Source organism: Poromitra crassiceps (genome assembly GCF_964638095.1).
Source record: "Poromitra crassiceps genome assembly, chromosome: 10".
Lineage (NCBI taxonomy): Eukaryota > Metazoa > Chordata > Actinopteri > Beryciformes > Melamphaidae > Poromitra > Poromitra crassiceps.
The window spans coordinates 50,018,270-50,040,208 of NC_139631.1; the positions used below are offsets into that span (position 1 = coordinate 50,018,270).

Here is a 21,939-nt window from a genome sequence, read left to right on the forward strand (position 1 = left end):
CATCCACACAATCCGTCCCTTTCCATTTATGCAACTGACAAAGACTGTGTTGCACAATTGCAATGTGCAATTTGCATTTGTGTGTGTGTGTGTGTGTGTGTGTGTGTGTGTGTGTGTGTGTGTGTGTGTGTGTGTGTGTGTGTGTGTGTGTGTGTGTGTGTGTGTGTGTGTGTGTGTGTGTGTGTGTGTGTGGGTCACCTGGGACGGAGCTCTGGGCGATGATGACCTCACTGGGCAGAACCAGGCTGGACAGCTTCTGCACTTCTGAGGAGACAAATCCACACGGCACATTTTACTCAACGCAGGACACATGTTACTCAACGCAGGACACATGTTACTCAACGCAGGACACATGTTACTCAACACGGGACACATGTTACTCAGCGCAGGACACATGTTACTCAACACGGGACAAATGTTACTCAACACGGGACGCATGTTACTCAACGCAGGACACATGTTACTCAACACGAGACACATGTTACTCAACGCAGGACACATGTTACTCAACATGGGACAAATGTTACTCAACACGGGACACATGTTACTCTTCTAAAAAGAAGACCAACATGTTCTCACTCCAATGGTGTTAAAAATCACCGCTCTGTCACACACCTTGGGCCAGATCTCTTTTTAAACAGTGTATTTAATGGGTTTTCCAAGATGTCAGACTTTGAAGTATTAGTATGCTTCAAATGATACATTATTCTCTCACTACGAATACAAGAGGTTAGTTCACTGAGTTCAGTGGTGGGTGCTCGTCTTTCCATTTAAGGGCTATACACTTATTAACTGTTGCCAAAGCCATTCTTATACATCTAGATTTGAGGCCCCTGGCAGTACATTACATACAATACATACATGGACTCAAATTGGGGAATGTTTTCCCTCACAAAATTCCTAAGTTGCATTAATGGGAAAAAATGTAGTGAGGTAAATTGCACTTTAACCTTAGTTGATCAAATGATGCAAACTTGTCTACATAGTCCTTTAGACTTACTGATGTAATAGCAGATGTGGGATTCGTAAACAGCAAGGACAGCTTCAGGAGCTGCTAGCTTCAACCACAGGGTGGCAGGAGTGATACATGAATGGGGAACTCCATTGCCAATATGCCAAAGCCCTAGCATTAACTGACCAACCAATAGTAATTCTTAAATACAGACCCAAACCTCCATCCCAAGTGGACTTAAATAAATGTTTTTCTGATCGTCTGTTTTTTATAACCCCAGATAAATTCAAAAGCCTTCCCCTGGAGACCCTAACAGCGGAGACACACTGGAAACATCTCTGATGCAGCGTGTCACGGAAGTGTTGAGCAGGAGCTTGGCCATTCACACCAGAAGCGCTCTGTTTTGCTCCACGCCGATCACAACTTGTACTGACTTCATGCCTGGCTGCGCAAAAATAGACACGATGGGGAAACTCTCGCTGCAGGACGTGAGACGGACAAGGTGCATCCGTTGGTTCCATAATAACGCCCGAGGTGCGCCATCTTAATCCGTGGGCGTACATTATTTAGGCACAAGGGTACCGTGCTCAGACGCCATCGTGGTGAGAACAGCTGAAGTGCGACTGGAAATACAATGAACACCTCCATTCTGTTTCCTTTAAAGGGGTCAAATCTCTATTTTACTGGTTTTGATTAGTATTTTAATGTTCAGTAATTCATTTTGCTGGTTCTTTTACTTTTTCTGGAACTTTTTCCTCTTTGTAAGCAATTTTATTTATGTATCCTCTTTTCTTTGATCTATTTCAGTTAACGCATTTTGAATTGCTTCTGTGTCTGAAATGTGCTACAGATAAACTGGCCTTGCCTCGTTATAGGAGCAAGCACATGTTACTCATCCACTGAGTTTACTTCCAAAAAACATTTAATCAAAACATTGAAAAGAGAATATAAAGAAGAATATTGCAGTGGTGTGACAATCTGCATTTGTATAGTACATGTTTTATTCTAATGTATACTTTTTATGTCTGCTTTTGACTTGTTGTTATGATGACCAGAGATAATAAATTGTTGACTTTACTGTTTTTAAGCGGTGCAGCCGCTTCTATAAACGACTCTGTGGGTGTAGTCACCTGTGTGTTACTCCCAGAGATTTGGGTTTGGATCGAGGCGACAAGGAAGAGGGTGTGTGTGAAATGATGTCACGCAACTAGAAGCGATGTCACACAATTGCTCGACGGTGATGTCATCAGGCAGTTGTGACGTCATCAGTGATGTCACTGTCTTCTTCTTCTTAGTTAAAATTGGTTAAGTGATTGTCTTGATGGATAGTATTGTGATGTCATGAGTGATGTCACTTGAGCAATTGTGATGTCATTAGCGATGTCACTCGAGCAATTGTGATGCCATCAGTGATATAGGGCAAAAGTTGGTGCAGCACACAATTTGCTAGAGCTTTTGGAGGGAGAGTAGAGGGACAGAATGTAGGGAAACAGTGGATGGATAAATCCAGAAGGAGGTGGTAATGCAACATAAAGGATGCCAACTGCCATAAAACACCAAAGAAGAAGAAGAAACGGTGGCACCCAATTGCCCAACTGTGATGTCACTCAGACATTTGTGATGGCTAAGTGGATGGGCCTCAGTAATATCATCAGTGATGTCACTCGAGCAATTGTGATGTCATCAGTGAGCAATTGTTTGACTGTGATGTCATCAGACAGTTGTGATGTCATCAGTGATGTCACTCGAGCAATTTTCTTCTCTTAGTTATAATTGGTTAAGTGGTCCGTTTGTAGCATGAGGTGTCCGTTTGTAGCATAGGAACTGCACCGCTTACTTCAGCACCTCAGTGTTTTTTTATTTAAATGTCTGTGCTAGCAGCATCTGGAGTGAAGTGTGCATGTGTTTATTTTAACTTTCAAAATAAATCCAATCCAACCACAACCATCATCATCATCATCGACGGTCACTCGGAGTCGAGTAAGACTGTCCTCCTTGGTCCTTGTGGGTCTTCAGGTGGGTGAAGAGGCCGATCCTGGAACCACATATTTTGGTGCAGTGTGGGCAGCAGTGAGCCGTGGTGCTCGTGGGTTTGGTTTGGGCCTTCTTGGTGGGGGCTCTCTCCTTTCTCAGTCTGTGCTTGTCTTCTGCAGCATGATGGAGGTTGTGGTTTTATAGTGCAGCACCGTCAGTCACAGACAAGTTTTCTCCAGGATGCCATGTTGGTTGCTGTGATTTCCAAGGTGAGGTCTATGTGGCACTTTTTGATGGTCGTTTTAATGTTGTCCTACCTTTTCTTTTGACCTCCCGGGGCACGTTTTCCTATGAGTAGCTATATTGGACTTGTTTTGGCAGGCGAGAGTCAGGCATACATACGGATGGCGTGTCAATCTGAGCGGGTGTTGTTCATCACCACTGCCACTGAGCAGGGGCGTATCTACGGGTGGGCCTGGGTAGGCACAGGCCCACCCACTTCTTGCCCTGGCCCACCCCAAAAAAAAAAAAAAAAAAATGTATTGGTTGTTTTCTAGAGGCAAACTTGCTGCTGCATTGCTAGCCAATGGTTTTGTTACTTTTGTAAAAACGCAGGGCACATCATCTCCAGAGTCTAATGCATGACAACTTCATGACATCTAGGAATTTTGTTCTCTCTGTGGATAAATACACCAGAGGGCGTCTTGTTCAAACTTGAAGCAGCCTCAGTGTTGTTATTTTTTAAACTCACAGCAGTATATGGATCAGTGGTTCTAATTTCTGTATAAAGTAACAGTATACACACAAGTATAAGCATTCATGTATGCAACATTTGTCACCTATATGTAACCTTTTAAGGTTGAGATAATTGTATTATCATTATATGGTCCAAATATTTCAGTAAAGCACTTGAAACACTTGAAATATTCTTGCTTGGGTGGTATCATTCTACTTGAAATGATGGTCAAATGCATTATTTTTAGTAAAATAACACGTCAAATTTTTCAGGTGGCCGGCCAAAGGCCAAAGGCCGGCCGCCCGTGCAGATGCCCGCCCTTTGGCCGGGCATCTGCACCCCTTCCTATCCAGGCCCACCCAATTTGATCCAGGCCCACCTATAATTCAATTTCTGCATACGCCCCTGCCACTGAGTACTGTGAGTGAAATGTTGTCATGCAACAAACAGTCTCTTGTATTTGGATGGCAGCCAATTTTTGCCAGAACCAACCAGATGGCCTGACGGTTCACAGAGTCAAAGGCTTTGGTGAGGTCTATGAAGGCCATGTATAGTGGTTGATTTGGTTCCCGGCATTTTTCTTCTAGTTGGCGAGCAGTGAAATTCATGTCTGTGGTGCCCCTATTTGGGCGAAATCCACTCTGGGAGGATGTTTTCTGACAGAGGGGTCTGTTTGCCAAAACCAGAGCTAGAGTTTTCCCAGTGGTGGACAAAAGGGAGATGCCACGGTAATTCCCGCACTCTGCCTTGTCACCCTTCTTAAAGAAGTTGTACAGGGATTTCCTGCTTTTCCCATATTTTGAGGAGCAGGACATGTATGTGACTAAGGAGATCTGGCCCGCCATCCTTCAGGACTTCTGCTGGGATGTCATCAGGCCCTTGTTCTTGTTCATCTTCCTTATGGCATCCTGCATCTCTCTCAGGCTGGGTGGTTGGGATTTAGGAGTCTAGTGGGGAAATGCTTGTCTACTCTGAAGTCTACTCTGTAACCCGGAATGGGCTGCCTGCATCTCTCAAATCCATTAGGTCCAAAAGCCAGTTCAAATGAGCAGTCAAGAAGTGGCTGTTGGCCAACCTAGTTAGATAGCCGCTCTAGTGGAGCGAACAATCTACAGGCCTAATGCATAATGGTATGCAGGTATGCATAATTGACATTGATTGTTTGATAGTGAGTGTTGTTGCCTTATTTTTCGTGTTGCCTTGTCTGTCTTACTTCCATCGTGAGGACCACAGTGGGAATAAGTCCTGGACTTTTCTGTTTTTATCCGCGAATGTATTGGAATTGCATTACTGTGGCTTTCCCTCCCGTATGTGGAAATGGGGGCTTTTTGTATTTGTTTCCTTTAACTTTCAATAAAACCTAACCTAACCTCCCAAGCTCTCATTTATGGGTTGTTTAGGTAGTTGGACAACAACCTCCATTTCAGGTGTGGTGTCCCTGTTTAGTAGCTCCTCATAGTGCTCTGAACTGTTTGACATTGACTCCTTATCCTTTAGCAGCGTTTGCCCATCTTTGGAGCAAAGGGGGGTTAGGCAGCGGTAGCTGGGGCCATATACCACACTTGTACAATGTACAAAGAAACCTCTGCTATCTCCGGAGTCTGCAAGTTGCTGGATCTCCAGAGCCTTCGGGTTCTTCAGTTTCCTAACCCAAGTTTGAACGGCTGCCTTTGCTTTTGCGTCGGCTGCTCTTTTAGCCTTGCAGCTGATGTCGTTTTGCCAGATGATGAAGGTGTGGCGCTTGATGTCAATGAGCTGCTGTGTCATTCTCATCATACCAGTCTTGATGTTTCAGGTTTTTGTAGCCAAGGGTGCTTTTGCAGGTGTCCATGATGGAAGACTTCAACATGCCCCAGTGTGCTTCAATAGCTGATTAGATCTGTCATCATCTGTACTTGTCATTGCTCTGGTGTTGAGCACATCATGGTGGTCTTTGGTGCGGACAATTACATAGTCGATGAGGTGCCAGAGTTTAGAGCGAGGATGCATTCATGATGTTCTGAATTTGTTCTTTTTGACAGAAAAGTGTGTTTGTGATGATGAGGCTGTGTTCTGAGCACTTTGTGAGCAGTAGTATGCCGTTGGAGTTTGTGTTGCCAACTCCTTCTTTGGCCATTGTGCCTCTCGATAGTTTGTAGTTTCGCCCAACCCTGGCATTGAAGTCTCCAAGCAGAATTAGTTTGTCCTCCTTGGGGACTTTGGTTAGGATGTTGTCCTGGGGCCACATTACAGAAACTCCCTATCTTATGTCTTAAGTTAGGATAGGACTAGTTTAAGATAGGATTTTTTCAGATTTCGTATTACAGAAGCAAATCCTAACTAACTTTAGGAATCCTATCTTATCTTGCTAAATCCTATCGTATGTCTTGTTAGGAAATCCTAAATACTCATCCAGCATCGGTTATCAACTTTTCTGTCTGGTACCCTAGCAACCACTAGCAACAGACACTGCCTCCTTTCTCAACTCGCGGGGGAAGTAGGAGCACTAGTAGCCTGCTATTAGCTAGCTAGTAGGCTAACGATGTGTGTTGTTGTTCCTCCCCCCTTGGAAACTCTATGTACCGAGGAGCCAAATTGCTGATGGCTGTTGCTACCTCAGTTAAATTACGTGACATAGCAGGCTGAGATATTTTGGATATGTCGGCCACTTCAGTTTGAAAAATCTCCCTTCGCAAAAAAACGAAGTGCATTTGGGCAAGTTGTACTACAACCGGCAGAGCCCCGTGTCGCCTAGTCGGTCTCTCCAACACAGGTCTCAGCTCCTCGGCTAGCTGCAGTATCATGTCCCGTGGCAGTCTGTATCGATTAACGAGCGTTCTGTCATCAAAACACAAAACGTCATTCGGGTCCCACATGAGCCTCTCGGCAAATAAATTGCGCGTTGGTTTTGCAAATGTAATAGCAGCGCAGCCATAACGTAGGTAGGTAGGCTATAAATTATAACAAGATGCAAGATGGCTGTTCCAGTTGAAAATAGCGTAAATTAGTTAGGACAGCATAGCTGGCATCTTAAAGTTAGGAGAGCTTTTTTAAGATTTTGGGGAGTTGGGACGCTTCTGTAATACGCTTTTCCCATTTTAAATTAGGATGAGAATATTGACTTAGGAACTGTTGTTCTGTAATGGGTGTTTTCCTAAATCAAGTCCTAACTCTAATTACTAGTTACCAATCATTTAGGATAGGATTTGGAATTTAGGAAGTTTCTGTAATGTCGCCCCAGGTCGGCATGGAAGGCCTCCTTAACTTCATCTTGTGCATCAAGTGTTGGAGTGTAACCACTAGTGTTGCCCTTTTGACTGCTTGGCGGATGGTCATTAGGCATTCATTGATGTCCACAGGGAGTTAAAAGAGGTGGCTAATGAGGCTGTTCTTTATGGCAAAGCCCACACCGCAGGTTTTCTCTTCCAGAAGAAGGTATACCCGCCTTTTTCTGGTTTTGGAGAGTGCTGCTATGTCGATCCGGAATCTCTTTAGCTCTCTGGAAATGATGGCAGTTCGCCTTTCGGGTCCATCACTGGATTGCTTGTCCATGCGGGTCTGTTTGTGTTGTTTCTGACCGCGTGGTGGTGATCCCCCTGGATGCGGTGGTCCAGACAAGAGTTTTCGAGGCAGGCTATTTTAGGGCATCTTTTCCAGCCCCCTCCCCTACTGGGGTGAGCAGAGTGGTTCCTAAATAGGGCTGCTCAGTCATGGGTGCAACTGCCGAAAAGCTCTTTCTGCCTCAGTCCAAGAGCTTAATGACTGAATCAAAGACCCACCGTCTGTATGTGAGATTGCGGCTAGGAGTTGCCAGATTTCACAGTCCTGGACTTTTGATTCAGGATGTTAAATGGTCTGATTCCCCTTCGAGAGGACCCCTGCACGTCACATCTTTTAACGTGGGGAGGCTGATGCGCCTGCCGCCACCACACGGTCCTTGGCAGAGGGAAGCCAGGTTCCAATGGCATGGGTCCATAACGATTGAGGACCACCCTCTGTTACAGCCTGCATCCACCCTCAGTGCCGTTGTGACTTGCCTCCGCCAGTTCCACCGTTGAGGTCTTGGTTGGATCGCACTTCGTCTAGAACCCCCCCTCGAACTTACCGACATGGGTGACCCTACCAGGAGCACCTGGCAGGGCATCGCCCTCAGGTTCATTGGAACACACAAGCTTCTCACCCACAACAAGGTGGTGACCCAGGAAGAAGGCAACCGCAACCACAACACACACACACACACACACACACACACACACACACATACACACACTCATCTGCAAAAACAGTTAAATGCCATTCTTAAAGTGAATAACCACCGTTTGATACTCCCTGGAGGGGACATAAAAAACATTATTGAGGTGATTTATGTGAAAATGATCAGATGAAAATGGTAATTATGATTGATCATAAAATTCAAAACACAAAATAGTTACAATATAAATGCATCAATATATAATGTAAGGGGATAAAAAATACAAACGGAGATACCTGTTTTTGCAAATGAATCTCATTCAGTTTGTTTCACTTTATTTTACTTGATTTGTATCATCTGTCTTTGAATGCTTTGGCAACACGTGCGCATGTCCTGCTAATAAAGCTTCTGGAAATCGGAGAGAGAGAGAGAGAGAGAGAGAGAGGGAGGTCGGGGTTAAACGCTCTTTTCTCTCCTTCAATACCCTCCATTAACCCCCTCCACACACACACACACACACACACGAGCGAGCACACACACACACATACATACTCAAAGAGCCAGAGAAAAGAAAAATGTCCAATTCTAAATTCATGATGGCTTTCAATTCAGACAGAGAGGCTTTGTTCCTGAAGAGAGGGGGGGGGGGGGTGCAGGGAGTCTCTCTCCCTCTCCCTCTCTCTTTTTTCTCTAATCTCCTCTTTAAGTCACATCATGTTTCACGCTGGTGCACGGAGGTAAACAGATTATCAGAGTTTAAAAACTCATAAATGAGGAGTCCAGCCGCTCGTGTTGCTCACACATGACGCTGATACGAAAAGAAAGAAAGAAAAAAGTGAGAGACTAATAGTGAGCAAATAGTGAGAAATGAAGCGATGGATCAGAAAAAATTAAATCAATTAAATCACATTAAAATAAATAAATGGACTGACGTTTGACTGAAATTATTTCAGCAGAAACTCAAACTAATTTTATTTTGTATTTAGCAGAAAATAAAATGAGTCCCTCAGGCCACTGTAGAGCTGTATTAGTTCAAGTTGTCTTACATTCTTATTATATTTATTTATGTTTGTTTTATATTATTCACACTACACCACCTCTTTGCATTAAAGACCTTATAATTACAATATCATTAATATGAAATATGGTATTATTTTAATGAGTAACTATGCCCGCTTCTTACTGCCCTTTACTTTTTACTTATATTACTTTCTACTTCAATTACTTTTTACTTATATAATTTTTTACTTATATTACTATTGACTTATTTCACTTAGGCCTATTAAGCTGAGTTGGCTCTAAGAATTAAAAACAGCGAGACAGAGTTAATTTACTACAGTGGTAATGAGCTGTATTAACGGTTAATTAACGGTCAATTAGTCCAACTGTTAATTGCAAATGACAACAAACCAGCAGGATTTAAGACGTTTTTCATTCAGATTTTTTTAAGAACGACTCAGAGCATTCTGAATTGCTAGGTTAAAACCGTGAAATAGAAGGTTGATTGGTTGCTTTGATAAGTTCATTGGTTGATTGGTTCTGCAGGGTGAACAGGTTTATAAAGGTTAAACATAGCTTATATTAGATTTGCTTTCTGATCACAACAAACTGATGCAAAAATTAGTTGGTTAATTGATAAGTCAAAATGAAAACCCTCAAACATGTAAAAGACACTGAATGGAAAAGTTAATTGATTAAGGTGAGACATGGCAGGTGAAAAGGGTAAAAAGACCGTTTTCTTTTTCTCATATATACTCTGAGCCAGAAATCAGTTACAGCAAACTTTCCAGCTGTATTCCTAACTGTATTCTTGAAGGTTTTTACAGAAGGGTTCGATACCATTCAAAGCCTGATTGATATAGCATTTTATTCCTAAAAACATGGCAAAAATAGATTTTTTTAAAATGACTGTTAAGAGTATTTTCTGATTTATGGAGTGATTAAAAAATAGATACCGTATATCCAAAATTCCATGTAAAAACCTTTGGCTGTAATATGTCAACAAAATGAAATAAGATTTTTTGAACCTGGTTTTATCCAATGTTCAGATTTCTGTCCTGGAAATGTGGCATGCAAATTAACACATATTTAAGTAGATAATACCTCAGTTGCCTATTTAAATATAACATTTCAGAAAACTTGGTCTTAATGTAATAATCAGAAGTTTCATGGTGATATCTATTCATTCAATTTTTACCCTAGAGTACTGCAGGAATGAGTCCGGAAGTAGCACTTCGGTTCATCAGGGGGAAATATGGGGTTTTAGAATGGAGATTTTGGTTAAAGGCATGAAATAAGGTCTGACAAAAGTTTATGGAAGTGGTCATTTGTCTTCAGCAGGAACATCTTCACAAACGTGGACCACTTTTATGACTTTTGAAGCGTAAATGCGTTTTTGTGATATTCAGAAAAGGTTTGAAAAGTCCTAAAAGTGGTCCTTGTAACCACAGACCTTATTTCATGCATTTAAGCAAAATCCCCACGCTAAAATCCCATAGCCTTTTCCCCTGATGACGCAACATGGCAGCGGTTTCTGGTTAAGCGTAAAGCATCATCCCTGCAGTACTCTATTCACCTGTAGTGTCTCACCTTAATTGATGTGACGTCACTGACCTCCAGAGAATGACTGTGCAAGCACCTCAGCAGTGAAGGCGGTCCTGTGGGCGGGGCTATGCGCTGTGCACTCCTCATGCATGGCGCCATGCGTGTGCATGTGGTGCTCGCCAAGCACGTGGCGCCAGCGGCCATACAGGAAGCTGTGCAGGATGTCAGAGGTGATGACGTCAGCCAGAGATAGAGGCCCCGCCCTGAAGCCCGGTTTAACGAGGGCAAGGGAGGGGCCAGGGGGCAGCACCGAGCCCATGGCCTCGCGGGGGAGGAGGGGCAGAGACAATCAAAATTTCTGAAAATCAAAAATGGGAAAATCAAAAATATCGGAAAATAAAAACAATCAAAAATATCGGAAAATCGAAAATATCGAAAAATAAAGAATTTAAAAATATATCTTGTCCTTGTGAAGCTCCAGTTGTGTGAAGTTTCCTTTTTAATTAAAAGAATAGAAATCAGGATGACCTCCACGCTTCCTCCATTAGTTGGTCAAATTGTTAAACATTTAAATTAATCCAAACATCGCAAACTAACCTGCAGCATCAGGAGACAAGAGGAAAACGTTAGAGTTGGTCCATGTGGCACGCGCCTGGTAAAGCTCCAGAGAGAGAATGTGTGTGTGTGTCTGAGCAGCACACTTATATAGACTCCTGTGTGTGTGTGTGTGTGTGTGTGTGTGTGTAATGAGCCGCTAAACACTTTTATATTGAGGCAGGAGTGTGTGTGCGGGAGAGAGAGACGGATGGAGAGAGAGTGAGAGGGAGAGAGAGAGGGAGGGAGAGAGAGAGGGTGTGTGTGTGTGTGTGTGTGTGTGTGTGTGTGTGTGTGTGTGTGTGTGTGTGTGTGTGAGCGTGTGTGTGTGTGTGTGTGTGTGTGTGTGTGTGTGTGTGTGTGTGTCCACACACCATTTGGCCGTTTACCGAAATCCGTGCCAGCAGCTAAACGGCTCATGACAGTGGAAAGACAATTAATTAACAATTAATTAGCAAACAACAACAAAGCAATTAACAATGACAAGATACTCTAAAGCTGAACCAGAATCAGATTTGTCTTTCAATTTTTAGAAGAAAAATGTAAAGAAATGAAACAGACTTGCGCTTTAACACCCAATTATGGTGTTAAAGCGCAAGTCTCTGTTTCATTTCTTTACAAGACAATATTAATTAATCAATTAATTAATTGATTAAATTCTAATTTACATATTTAATTCATGTGAGATTTAAAAAAATAAACTGCTGCAGTTTCTTTGTTTCTTTTCTTTCTATATTATTTCTATATTAAATATTATATAATGTTATGTCCTGTTTCCCGTTTTATATTTGTCAGATTGAGTTAGTTTTCCAAGCTGGTTCAATTTTCACTTCCCATCTTTTCTTTTTTCTTCAGTGGAATGTTTGATTTTTATTACAATTTAAATAGTTATGTTGAAATAAAATAGAATCAATTCAATTCCATATTAAATTCTTATGAACGCACACAAATCAACTGACAAATAATTAGACAATAATAGAGTTGTGTGTGTGTGTGTGTGTGTGTGTGTGTGTGTGTGTGTGTGTGTGTGTGTGTGTGTGTGTGTGTGTGTGTGTGTGTGTGTGTGTGAGAGAGAGAGAAAGCATGCGTGCGTGTGAGACACAGGAGCGCGCTCTGAGGCGACACTAAATGTCTAAAAGCTGATAAACACAGATCAGAGATCGTCTATGTGACAGAGAGAATAATAAGCCTGTTAGCAGACGACAGGAGGGGAGGGGGAGGGAGGGATGAAGAAAGAGAGCAGCTGTCATCAGGGTAATCTGTTTTCCTGCTCTGTCACTCACTTTCTCTCCTCTTCTCTCCTCTGGAACCTGTCCTTTCAGCCCATGGTGTTTCTGAAAACCACGCATATGTTGAATCTAAATTGAAAAGAAAGAAAGACAGAAAGAAAGACAGAAAGTTATTGGGAAAATTATTCCCAATATTTATTTTATCTGCGACAGAAGAAGCTACCTGTTCACCTGAAATATATCTGCAGAAATCTTACGTGACAGCTAGAGGAGAGAGAGTGATGTTGGCCGAAGTCGACTCAAATAAACACTTTATTTTATTTCATGTAGTTTAGTTTAGTTTTAGACCACTCTGTCTTTGATCTGCTGCTCAGGGGCAGGGTTTGCGGTTCCCTGGAAGAAATCGATCTGAAATATCCCTGAAAGTAATAATAATAATAATAATACTAAATAATAATAATAATGATGATGATGATGATGATGATGATGATGATGATGATGATGATGATACAAATAATAAAAAATACATAAATAAATGTTTTCTGTTTGCTGTATTTATGCTTTATTTATCCAGGAAGGTCCCAAATTTTGAGATACCAGATCTCTTGGTCCAGGCAGTCCTGGGCATTAAAATGCAAAATCCTGCTGTTGGGTTTGTACCTGATGCTCTCCGTGCAGCGGCTCATGGCCGCGCCGTCCTCCGTGCCGTGCGTAATGGATCTGACGTTCATGACAGAGAGAGAGAAAAGCTGTTCAGTTCATCTGAATGAAGTGAGCAAAGAGTTGCTTTCTTTTCTTTTCTGTCCTTTTCTTTTCTTCTCAGCAGAGGGCAGGATCCTGTAGGGGGCGAGCCAGGCAGCGGGCAGGCCAGGCGTGTCTGTATTGTCGGGACATGCTTTAATTAGCTTTAATTAGCTTCACACAAAACACACACACATGCACGCACACACAATAGGAACTCCTTTAGACTCTGAGAAGTCAGAAGGGGGGGCGGCAGGTGACTGGCACGCGCAAAGGCAAGGGCGGGAGGGAGGGAGGGTGGAGAGGGACGGGAGCGCGCAGCAGTGTCTCTCTCAAATAATCCTCTTTATAAATCTCTTTCAGCTGCTCGCAGATCAAATCAAAGTCTCGTGCGCTCACTGCTCGGCTTTTCTCACATTAACGACTCATTAGTGCGAGCTCTAAATGTTTCTATCATATTTAAATAGCTCGTTATCATTCAAATATGCAAATACACCTGTAGCTCACGCCACAGGATTCATTGATTGATTAATTGATTGAAGTGTCATGCACTCCACGTGCCCACTGCCCAGCCCTCATGGGTTTACAAGACACACATAAAATAGGTGAGGGGAGGGGCGGGTGCGGTGGGGCAGAAATCCTCCACTTCCCACAATGCACTGGGCTCTTCCGCATGTGTGGTACACCACTCTGACGCGGTCGTGACGTAAAACGCGTCAGAGTGTACTAAAAATGTGAATGATAAGGGAGTACAGCCAAGAGGGTTTAGTGAGGGGAGGTAAAGGCTGCCCATCTAATCATACTACTGACATTGTAATGATACAAATCTGGTTGAAAATCAGTAAAGCCGTTCTTTAACTACGAATAAGCTAATGATTATTTCCACCCACCACTTATTTAATTTGGTTACTTTGTCAAAAGTTAGGAAGGAATCAGCATCAAGCCCAGATATTTATAGTGATCCATATATGATAATACTCTAACCTAAATTAAATATAAAATAACTCCTCTCCCTTGATGTGGGTCTAAAGTGTACTATTTGTGTTTTGTCTTGATTCACCATAAGTATCCATTTCCAGCACCATTCAGCAACAATGTTCAACATGATCTGCAGGTCATTTTCGTTCTCAGAAAGTAAGATAATGTCATTCACGTACAATAATATGCCCACAGTCTGGTCATCAACTTTGATTCCCTTGTTGGATGCCTTAATTTGAAGACCGAAATCATTGACAAAAATGGAAAATAAAGTTGGGGACATGACATCTCCTTGTTTCACAGCAAATTGTTGGGGGAACGATCCAGTAGAATATCCGTTAACCTGGACACAAGCTACAGGTGCTTGATAAAGAGACTTAATGGCATAATAGAATTTAACATTGACCCCCGAGTTTAACAACCTATATTGAAGAAGATCCCTATTTATCCAATCAAACCGCTTCTGGAAATCAATAAAACAAACAAAAGTAGAAATATAGACCAAGTAGCGCTGTAGCGTCTGACAAACGCTACGGTGCTACAAAGTTACTTTACTTCCCCAGAGAAGAAAACGCCAGGAGCAAAGCTCCCAGCGGATATTTCTGCTGTGGTCTGGAATATAACAGGAGACAACGTGAATATGATGAGGCACGTTGCACCCTTCAATCATCCTAATGCTGTGCACTGACTGCGCATTGCCAGCAGGCAGGCAGGGATCAATAATCACACAAACAATATCATATTTGCACAATAAATTCAGGAAGGCTAGCATTGTTTTGGGAGGCTGATGACATCACAGTCGAGCAATTGCATGACATTTGCCCAGGTCAACTGCTGACCTACAGATGACTACACCATTTTAGAAGAGATCGATCCACCCAGGTCAACTGCTGACCTGGGTGACAGATACAGATACAGTTATTCAAGATACAGATATTAAAGCCCCTTCAGGGGCAATAGGCTAGAACCCCTGGTATTGCCGCTTGCGGCTATATTGGTTAGTGTTATTAATCAGAGTAATTATTGTAATTATTGTTTAATAAGTATAAGAATGGAAATATTAGAAGATGAGTAGAATTACATAACATTAATAACTGCCCAGGTGGGGTATCTCGTCGTAAGGGCCTTTCTCTCTGTGTGGAGTTTGCATGTTCTCCCCGTGCTCCCCCAGGGGGTTCCTCCGTATATAACCCCCCCACTAAAAACATGCAGAAGATTAGATCGTCATCGTCATCCGACCAGTGACGACAACATCCGAAGTTTGTCCCCGGGCGCTGTACGAGAAAGCGACCACTGCTCCTGGCCTGCCCCCCGGAGGAAAGGACATGCCTGGATGGGTTAAATGCAGAGGACACTTTTCACCGGCCACCGTCAGCATGAGTGTGTTGTGGCCGCATGCATGTGTTGTGGTGTTCGTGTGATAATAAAAGACACTGTTGCTTTTGACCGTGCTCAAAGACACTTTACAAATACAGGATAAAGCAACTATAATAAAGAGAGAAAATATTAAAATAGATGAGAGAGAGAGAGAGAGAGAGAGAGAGAGAGAGAGAGAGAAATTATAGGTCAAAGGCAACAGTGAAAAGGTTTTGAAGGCTTTTTTTTGGAAAGATGACATAATGAGTATGAAAGACAATGGGCCGCGCAAAGCCCTAATTGTGGGCATGTCGGGCCACTGCGCTTTTCATCATCTCGGCGCAAAACTCCGTATAGGCGTGTTTATGCCCAAAAGCATTGTGGAGGTGTGGTCATGCCCATAAAAGCCACAGCGTCACGTCAGCAGCTTCCTCCTCACTGAGAGGGACTAGCGTGAGAGAGAGAAAGAGGGTGAGAGAGAAAAGATGGCCTAGACGGGGAGAGGGAGAGAGAGAGATGTGAGGCTGTCATGCATAGAAATCAAATAACGTGCTCATGCCCACCTGTGAATCACCTGTGTATTATTGCCATTTCACACGCTGAAAAAGGGCTGCTGCCCAAACGTCTGTGTGTAAAAGTATTCAACTTGGAGTGCTGTCCTCCTTTCTTGATGGCTGCCACGTATAGTTCTCTTCTCAACGGTCCTAAAAAATCTAATCTAATCCGACCCAACCCAACCCCCTTGAGATGCGGACCGAGCTCAACTTGCTCGATGTCACACCGACCAAAACAAACAATTAGACATAGGACATTAGAATAAAGTGTGCAATTAATGCTGCCGCGGCTCAAATAATGGGATAATGGGAACGATATGTATGTGTGTTACTAATATAAATGTTTTTCAGCTTTCATGCTGTTATGGACGTATGCTTATCCCTTTTCGGGCTCTCTTTTCCTGCATCTCCGCTGCGGGGCTGCTGCATCCGTAATTACGCAGCGTACTGAGAGCCGCGATGAGTGATGCTGCTCTATTTGAAGTTGAATTTTGTTCCACCAGCACACATTTTATTAATCAGTTATTTTTTATTCATTTCTATTAATATATATACATTGAATCCCACCAATTTAGTCACACATAAAGACACATGCTTCCGTCACTGTCTGCTTGATGGCGAGAGGGACTTCAGCTGTAGGCTACTCGTGACAAAACCAGACATCGAATTTTCAACAGTTAACTTTTGCAGTAGCTAGGCCGGGGTCATCCCTATGTTCCCCGGGTCCTATGATCCCCGTTTTTCCCAAATGGTGTCCACCCGCTATGCCGACCACCCGCAATGCCGACTTAGGTTTAGGCGTGGGGGTGGGAGAGGTTAGGTTTTGGGTTAGGGTCTGGGGGAGGTTAGGTTTAGGCATGGGGGGAGGTTAGGTTTGGCGTGGGGGCTGGGAGAGGTTAGTGAAAAACGGGAAATATAGAACCCGGGGAACATAGAACCCGGGGAACATAGACATGATCCCGCTAGGCTAGGCTGGGTAGTAACATTATAGGCCGACAGTAGGCTATGCCCCGTGTCTCTCTCGCTCTCCCCGACGAGGGAAGTGGAGAGGGCTATTGCGGTGCTATTAAACGTAGCCTAATGGTTGGAAAAGATCAACATTTACTTTTTATTTTCTTCTACCCTTTCTCAAGTAATCTACTGTTACACCACAGACCTGTATGGTCGGGAATTATGTAGCCTAATAAAACCAGACAAACAAATTCTCATTTTTAAATCAAAGTGTGTTTTTTCTGCAATGTAGGCTATAGTTGAAAATCAACGTGGCATTCTGAGGATGGAAGAGTGAGGTGAGGTGTTGGAGAGAGAGAGACATCCATGCCGTGCGTAATGTAAGGGAGGATTTCCTGCACTGCGTGGAGAATACTGTCTGCGCTCAGGCGTATGCCTGGCGTAGTGGGGTTAAAAAAAAGACCTGCTATTTGGTGGTGTTTTGGCCACCAAATAGCAGGTCGCTGGAACGCCTATTTTGGCACGGGCAACGCCCAAACCTCTGTTTACGCTTGGAACGGTGTCCACCCGCTATGCTGACCACCCGCAGTGCCGACAGCCCGCAATGCCAACGTTCGGTTTAGTCGTGGGGGGTGGGAGAGATTAGGTTTAGGGTTAGGGTCTGCGGGAGGTTAGGTTTAGGCATGGGGGGTGGGGGAGGTTAGGTTTAGGCATGGGGGGTGGGAGAGGTTAGGTTTAGGCGTGGGGGCTGGGAGAGGTTAGCCCCAGCCGATCCCCCGACACGCTGCACACCGCCTCGCTCAGCTGGTTCTGCTTGTGGGCTATCGGCATTGCGGACTGTCGGCACTGCGATCTGTCGGCACATAGACGCGGCACCCTTGGAACATAGCGACGGTATCTTCGCCAGAGCGCAAAATGACACTTGCGGGAGGCAGATGATAGGCTAGAGGCCCACGGACACGCCTGGGCCACGCCTACACCTGTGTCTGCGCTTAGATCCCAGCGCAAAACTGGATGGTGAAGATAGCAATAAGAGGCGCGCAAACGGCAGCACAAATGATAGCGCTGTACGAAGATAGGGCCCAATGAGTTTTGGCCTGTCAGAGGCCTCCCCTGTCACAGTTTTAGCAAAGAGATGCTTGTCAAAGTGGATATAAATGTTATGATTATATTCAGCCAGAGAGTGACATGGAGGTTTACTATGGTGAGCAAAAAAATTATATTTTTTTCTTTCTCTTTTTACTGGGGGGGGGGGGGGGGGGGGGGTTGGTCTTGCGCAAATAATCTACACAAACCCTGATGTACAATAAGCACAAATATTAAAAATAAAATACGATACAAATAGATAAATTAAATGAAATCATATAGGCCCAATAAAAGGCAAGATAAACGAACATACACATACCACATGGTTGGGTATACATACACACACATAGCCAGGCTATATTGCTTTCATTGTACCTTGTGTTCTCAGACTTAGCCTATAGGGAGATGCTGCTTTATCCTCAAAACTGCATGATAATGTCAATGGAATAAAAAGAAGAAAGAAATCTAGCCTACAATGGCTATCACATATCATGTTGGTGTTATGGGATGTGAGTGCCAAAATGCGACATTTACACTTCAAGTTGTACTCTTTGATTGAATGGTGATAAGAACATAATTGACATACATAATTTACGAGCAGATGGCAGAGATTACAGATAATTTTTTAATGGCAGAAATCGGTTAGAATTAAGTAGGAGAGAATCCATGGTGACAGGCTGCCTGTGTGTGAGCATTTGGCACAGCGGCGAGATGAGGGGATGAAAGGCACACACCGGTGCTGCTGACTGAAGTGAATACAGTGAGTAATACACGTTTTAGGTGCAATGTTATAATACACATGGCATTCTGATTATCACACCAAATCCCCCTTTTTTTCCCTCCATCTCTAAATCAGACCCGTTTTATTTCCTTTTCTTCCTCTGTTGCGCTCACTGCATTCACCGCAGCCAGCAACATGTTGCCACTCTCATTTTCTTTTGAATTGATAATCAGGCTTGTTTATGTTTAAAATGCATACTACAGCATGCGCTGGGACACGTCATCAGTGATGTTAACTGGGGTCGTAAGGTGTTTCGGGTCTGTCGAACATCATACACCCTCGCCCAGTAGACCCAGCCGAGGCCGATTAAGACCCCGACTCGCGTCCCAGAAGCAGCCGCTCACGGATCAGCCTTCCTACTCTGTCTGCAACGTTGCCCGCGGAAGGGTTGATCACGCCCAATCCGCTGCAATAGAGTTAGTGCTACACCGCAGTATTGAAAGACCCTTCGGTGCATGGAGGGTCTTAACTCATTCATGGCCAAAGACGTCTTTGACGTGTTATCAGGAATAGCCCAGAGGGCCAATGACGTGTTTGACGTGTTTTTGTTTTTATTAGTGCAGCGCGTAGTTCAAACACTTCCCCAGCCTGTGACATGTTATCAGGTCCCTAGCCTCAAAGACATAGCCGACAACACGCGATCAAACACATACCGCAGCTGTTGTTTGAAATGAGCAGGAGGAAAAACAGAGAAACGCGCTTCCTTGTGCAGATGAGAAACGCCATTGAAACGCCCCTCGGCGCGCTGCACTGGTCGCCTTGCTGCAGGGCGAACCTGGATTGATTTGTTCGCGGTAGTCAAACCCGTGACGAAAATGATCGATCCGGTTCCAGCGCCTGGTCCCAAAGCCAAGCCGGACCCGTTCCTGTGTCGCAGCATTCGTCCCAGCCCGAACGAGAGGAGGAAAACGATGCAGAGGCAGAGGAGGCTAGACGCTGATCTCAGACCAGATGGGTGTTCCCCTCCTATGCTAATTTGCGGGGGAAGGAGGTGCGATCTAGCAGCAGCTGTGGACAGAACTCTCTCTCTGTGTGTGTGTGTGTGTGTGTGTGTGTGTGTGTCTGTCTGTCTGTCTGTACACTCACTCACACTGAGTAAACTGTATTGTTGAATGTAAAAAAAGCACTTCATGTATATATATATATATATATATATATATTTATTTTTTTGGTCATTTTTGTCATAACGAATAATATTTACATGTCTGATGTCAATACAGTTCAAAATAAAAGAATTGAGAGCGAGTTCTGCCTGAGATTGTGTGCTTTACAAAAATGGCCTTTTCTCCTGTTTGTCTTCTCAGAGAGACCTTTTTGGTGAAAACAGGGTGTATATAAATGGCTATAAGTAGAGTACAGAACATGCTAAAAGCTCACTTTTTTTCCCCTGGTCAACCCAGAGACGTACATCTTCATTTTGAGGTATTGCAAATCACTTTGGTGCTAATAGATAATTTACTGTGGGTCTTGAAAGATGACCAACAATTATGAAAATCTTTGGCCTGTGCTAAATATTGGCAGTCCTAAACTGGCCATGAATGAGTTAAGGGCTCATTATGCTTTCCGCATCAGCGAGGAACGCGGGGACACCTCGGCATTCCGAAATGTCGGCACTCCGAAATACCGGCATTCCGACAAAATTCTAACCCTAACCTCGCCATTGCGAAAGAACCCTCCCCCAGACCCTAACCCTAAACCTAACCTCTCCCACCCCCCACGCCTAAGCCTAACCTAACCTCTCGGCGAAACATTTTTTGGAGATAAAAAAGGGCCGCCTCTCCGAAAGCATAGAAGTCAATGATCGGAATGCCGACACTTCGGAATGGCGAGGTGTCCCCGAGGAACGCGAGTGTCCGCACGGAAAAGTGACGTCAAATCAGCAGACACGCCCCACCGCAAGGCTCCGTGCGGACGGTTTTCGCCTGGCCGTGCGCACGCCGAATTTTGTAACTACGCGGACGCGGCTGAGCGGACAAAGTGGAGTTTTCAAGACTCGCGCTCACTTCCGCGAGCAGAAACCTGCACAGAGTATAAAAGCTCCACACGTTTCCTGGTCAGGATTCCGTGTCTCTCATTTCTGTGCGGCCGGCCAAAGCGTCAAGCATAATCCAGGCTTTAGGCCCTGTGGATGACTCCAGGCCGGGCTCCTACGTCTCACCAGACCCTCCCGGGGAAAAGGCAATCCTACCATGGGCAGCCTACCATGGGCAGAGAGGACGCCTCAAGAGAGAGGATGCCTCAAGAAGGCCTGTGCGCTGCACGTCATTTGCCTGCACCGAGCACCTCGCTCTAGCCTGAAGGACCCTAGGCCGCGCCGATCTTTGCACAGATTTTCAGGAGGCTAATCTGTAGCGTTTGTGGATTTCTCCCTCACGAGAGAGCCAGGCTGGGGTGCTAAAACCCATCCCGTACCGGATGCCGTCTCTCCGACCGTCAACTGTCTCTCCAGCTTGTCACCAAATTATATTTGGTTGTCACCTAGTCTATTCCTAAGTGTCACTGGTCAGGGGAGCCAGGATTCTATGTTTAAAATAAACTACTACATACTACAGCATGCGCTGGGACGCGTCATCAGTGATGTTAACTGGGGTTAACAACATTAAATGCATTGTAACTTCCTTTGGAGATTTGCATTGACCATTGGTTAGGTTTGAGCATGCAGGGGGCGGGATATGAGGCAGATCCCCGTGCCACGTGCGTAATCACTGTGGCAGCTGCTGGTAATGAGTTCAGGTGTGCGCCATCACTGATAGGTTAGTCATTCTTTTCAACACAGTCCTAGGAATCCAGTAGGGATTCTACGCAAGGTTTGATAGATAAGACCCCAGGTCTTGTTTGGCCAGGAATGTCTCCTGGATACATAAAATATCAAAGTTCTGAAAGAGGTTATCCACAACAACACGGCGTGATTTATCTGCATCGCTGAGGCCAACTCGCAGCCCTCGCGCGTTATAAGACAACACGGATGTTCATTTGCTGCCGTCAATTTGCTCCCGTGTGGGGGACTGCCCACTAGTCCGACACCTCACGAGCATTTGAGAAATACCTAGGTCATTTTAGTGCGGCATGGGGGGTCCAGGGGGGCTGTGTTCCCCCGGTTAGAAAATGTTGTCCATTTTAAAGTAAAATGCTTCAATCTGGTGCACTTTGAGAGCAAAATTAAGAGGCGAGATCTATAAAGAACTACATACATCATGTTAGATTAATATCCTCTTTACTGTGGGGATCATGTCTATGTTCCCCGGGTTCTATATTCCCCGTTTTTCACTAACCTCTCCCAGCCCCCACGCCA

General features: G+C 44.2%; 1 protein-coding gene across 1 annotated transcript in view; it reads right to left on the minus strand.

The window, feature by feature from the left end:
• LOC310783563 (PR domain zinc finger protein 12-like) overlaps window positions 1–10,696 on the minus strand; it is a gene marked incomplete at both ends in the record, with an annotated part of 29,387 nt that extends 18,691 nt beyond the window's left edge. Inside the window, 2 exons of the mRNA XM_083644454.1 lie at window positions 199–264; window positions 10,447–10,696. Of these exons, the coding sequence (XP_083500580.1) occupies window positions 199–264; window positions 10,447–10,696 (316 nt within the window). The remainder of the gene's footprint in view (window positions 1–198; window positions 265–10,446) is intronic.
• Window positions 10,697–21,939: the final 11,243 nt, after the last annotated feature.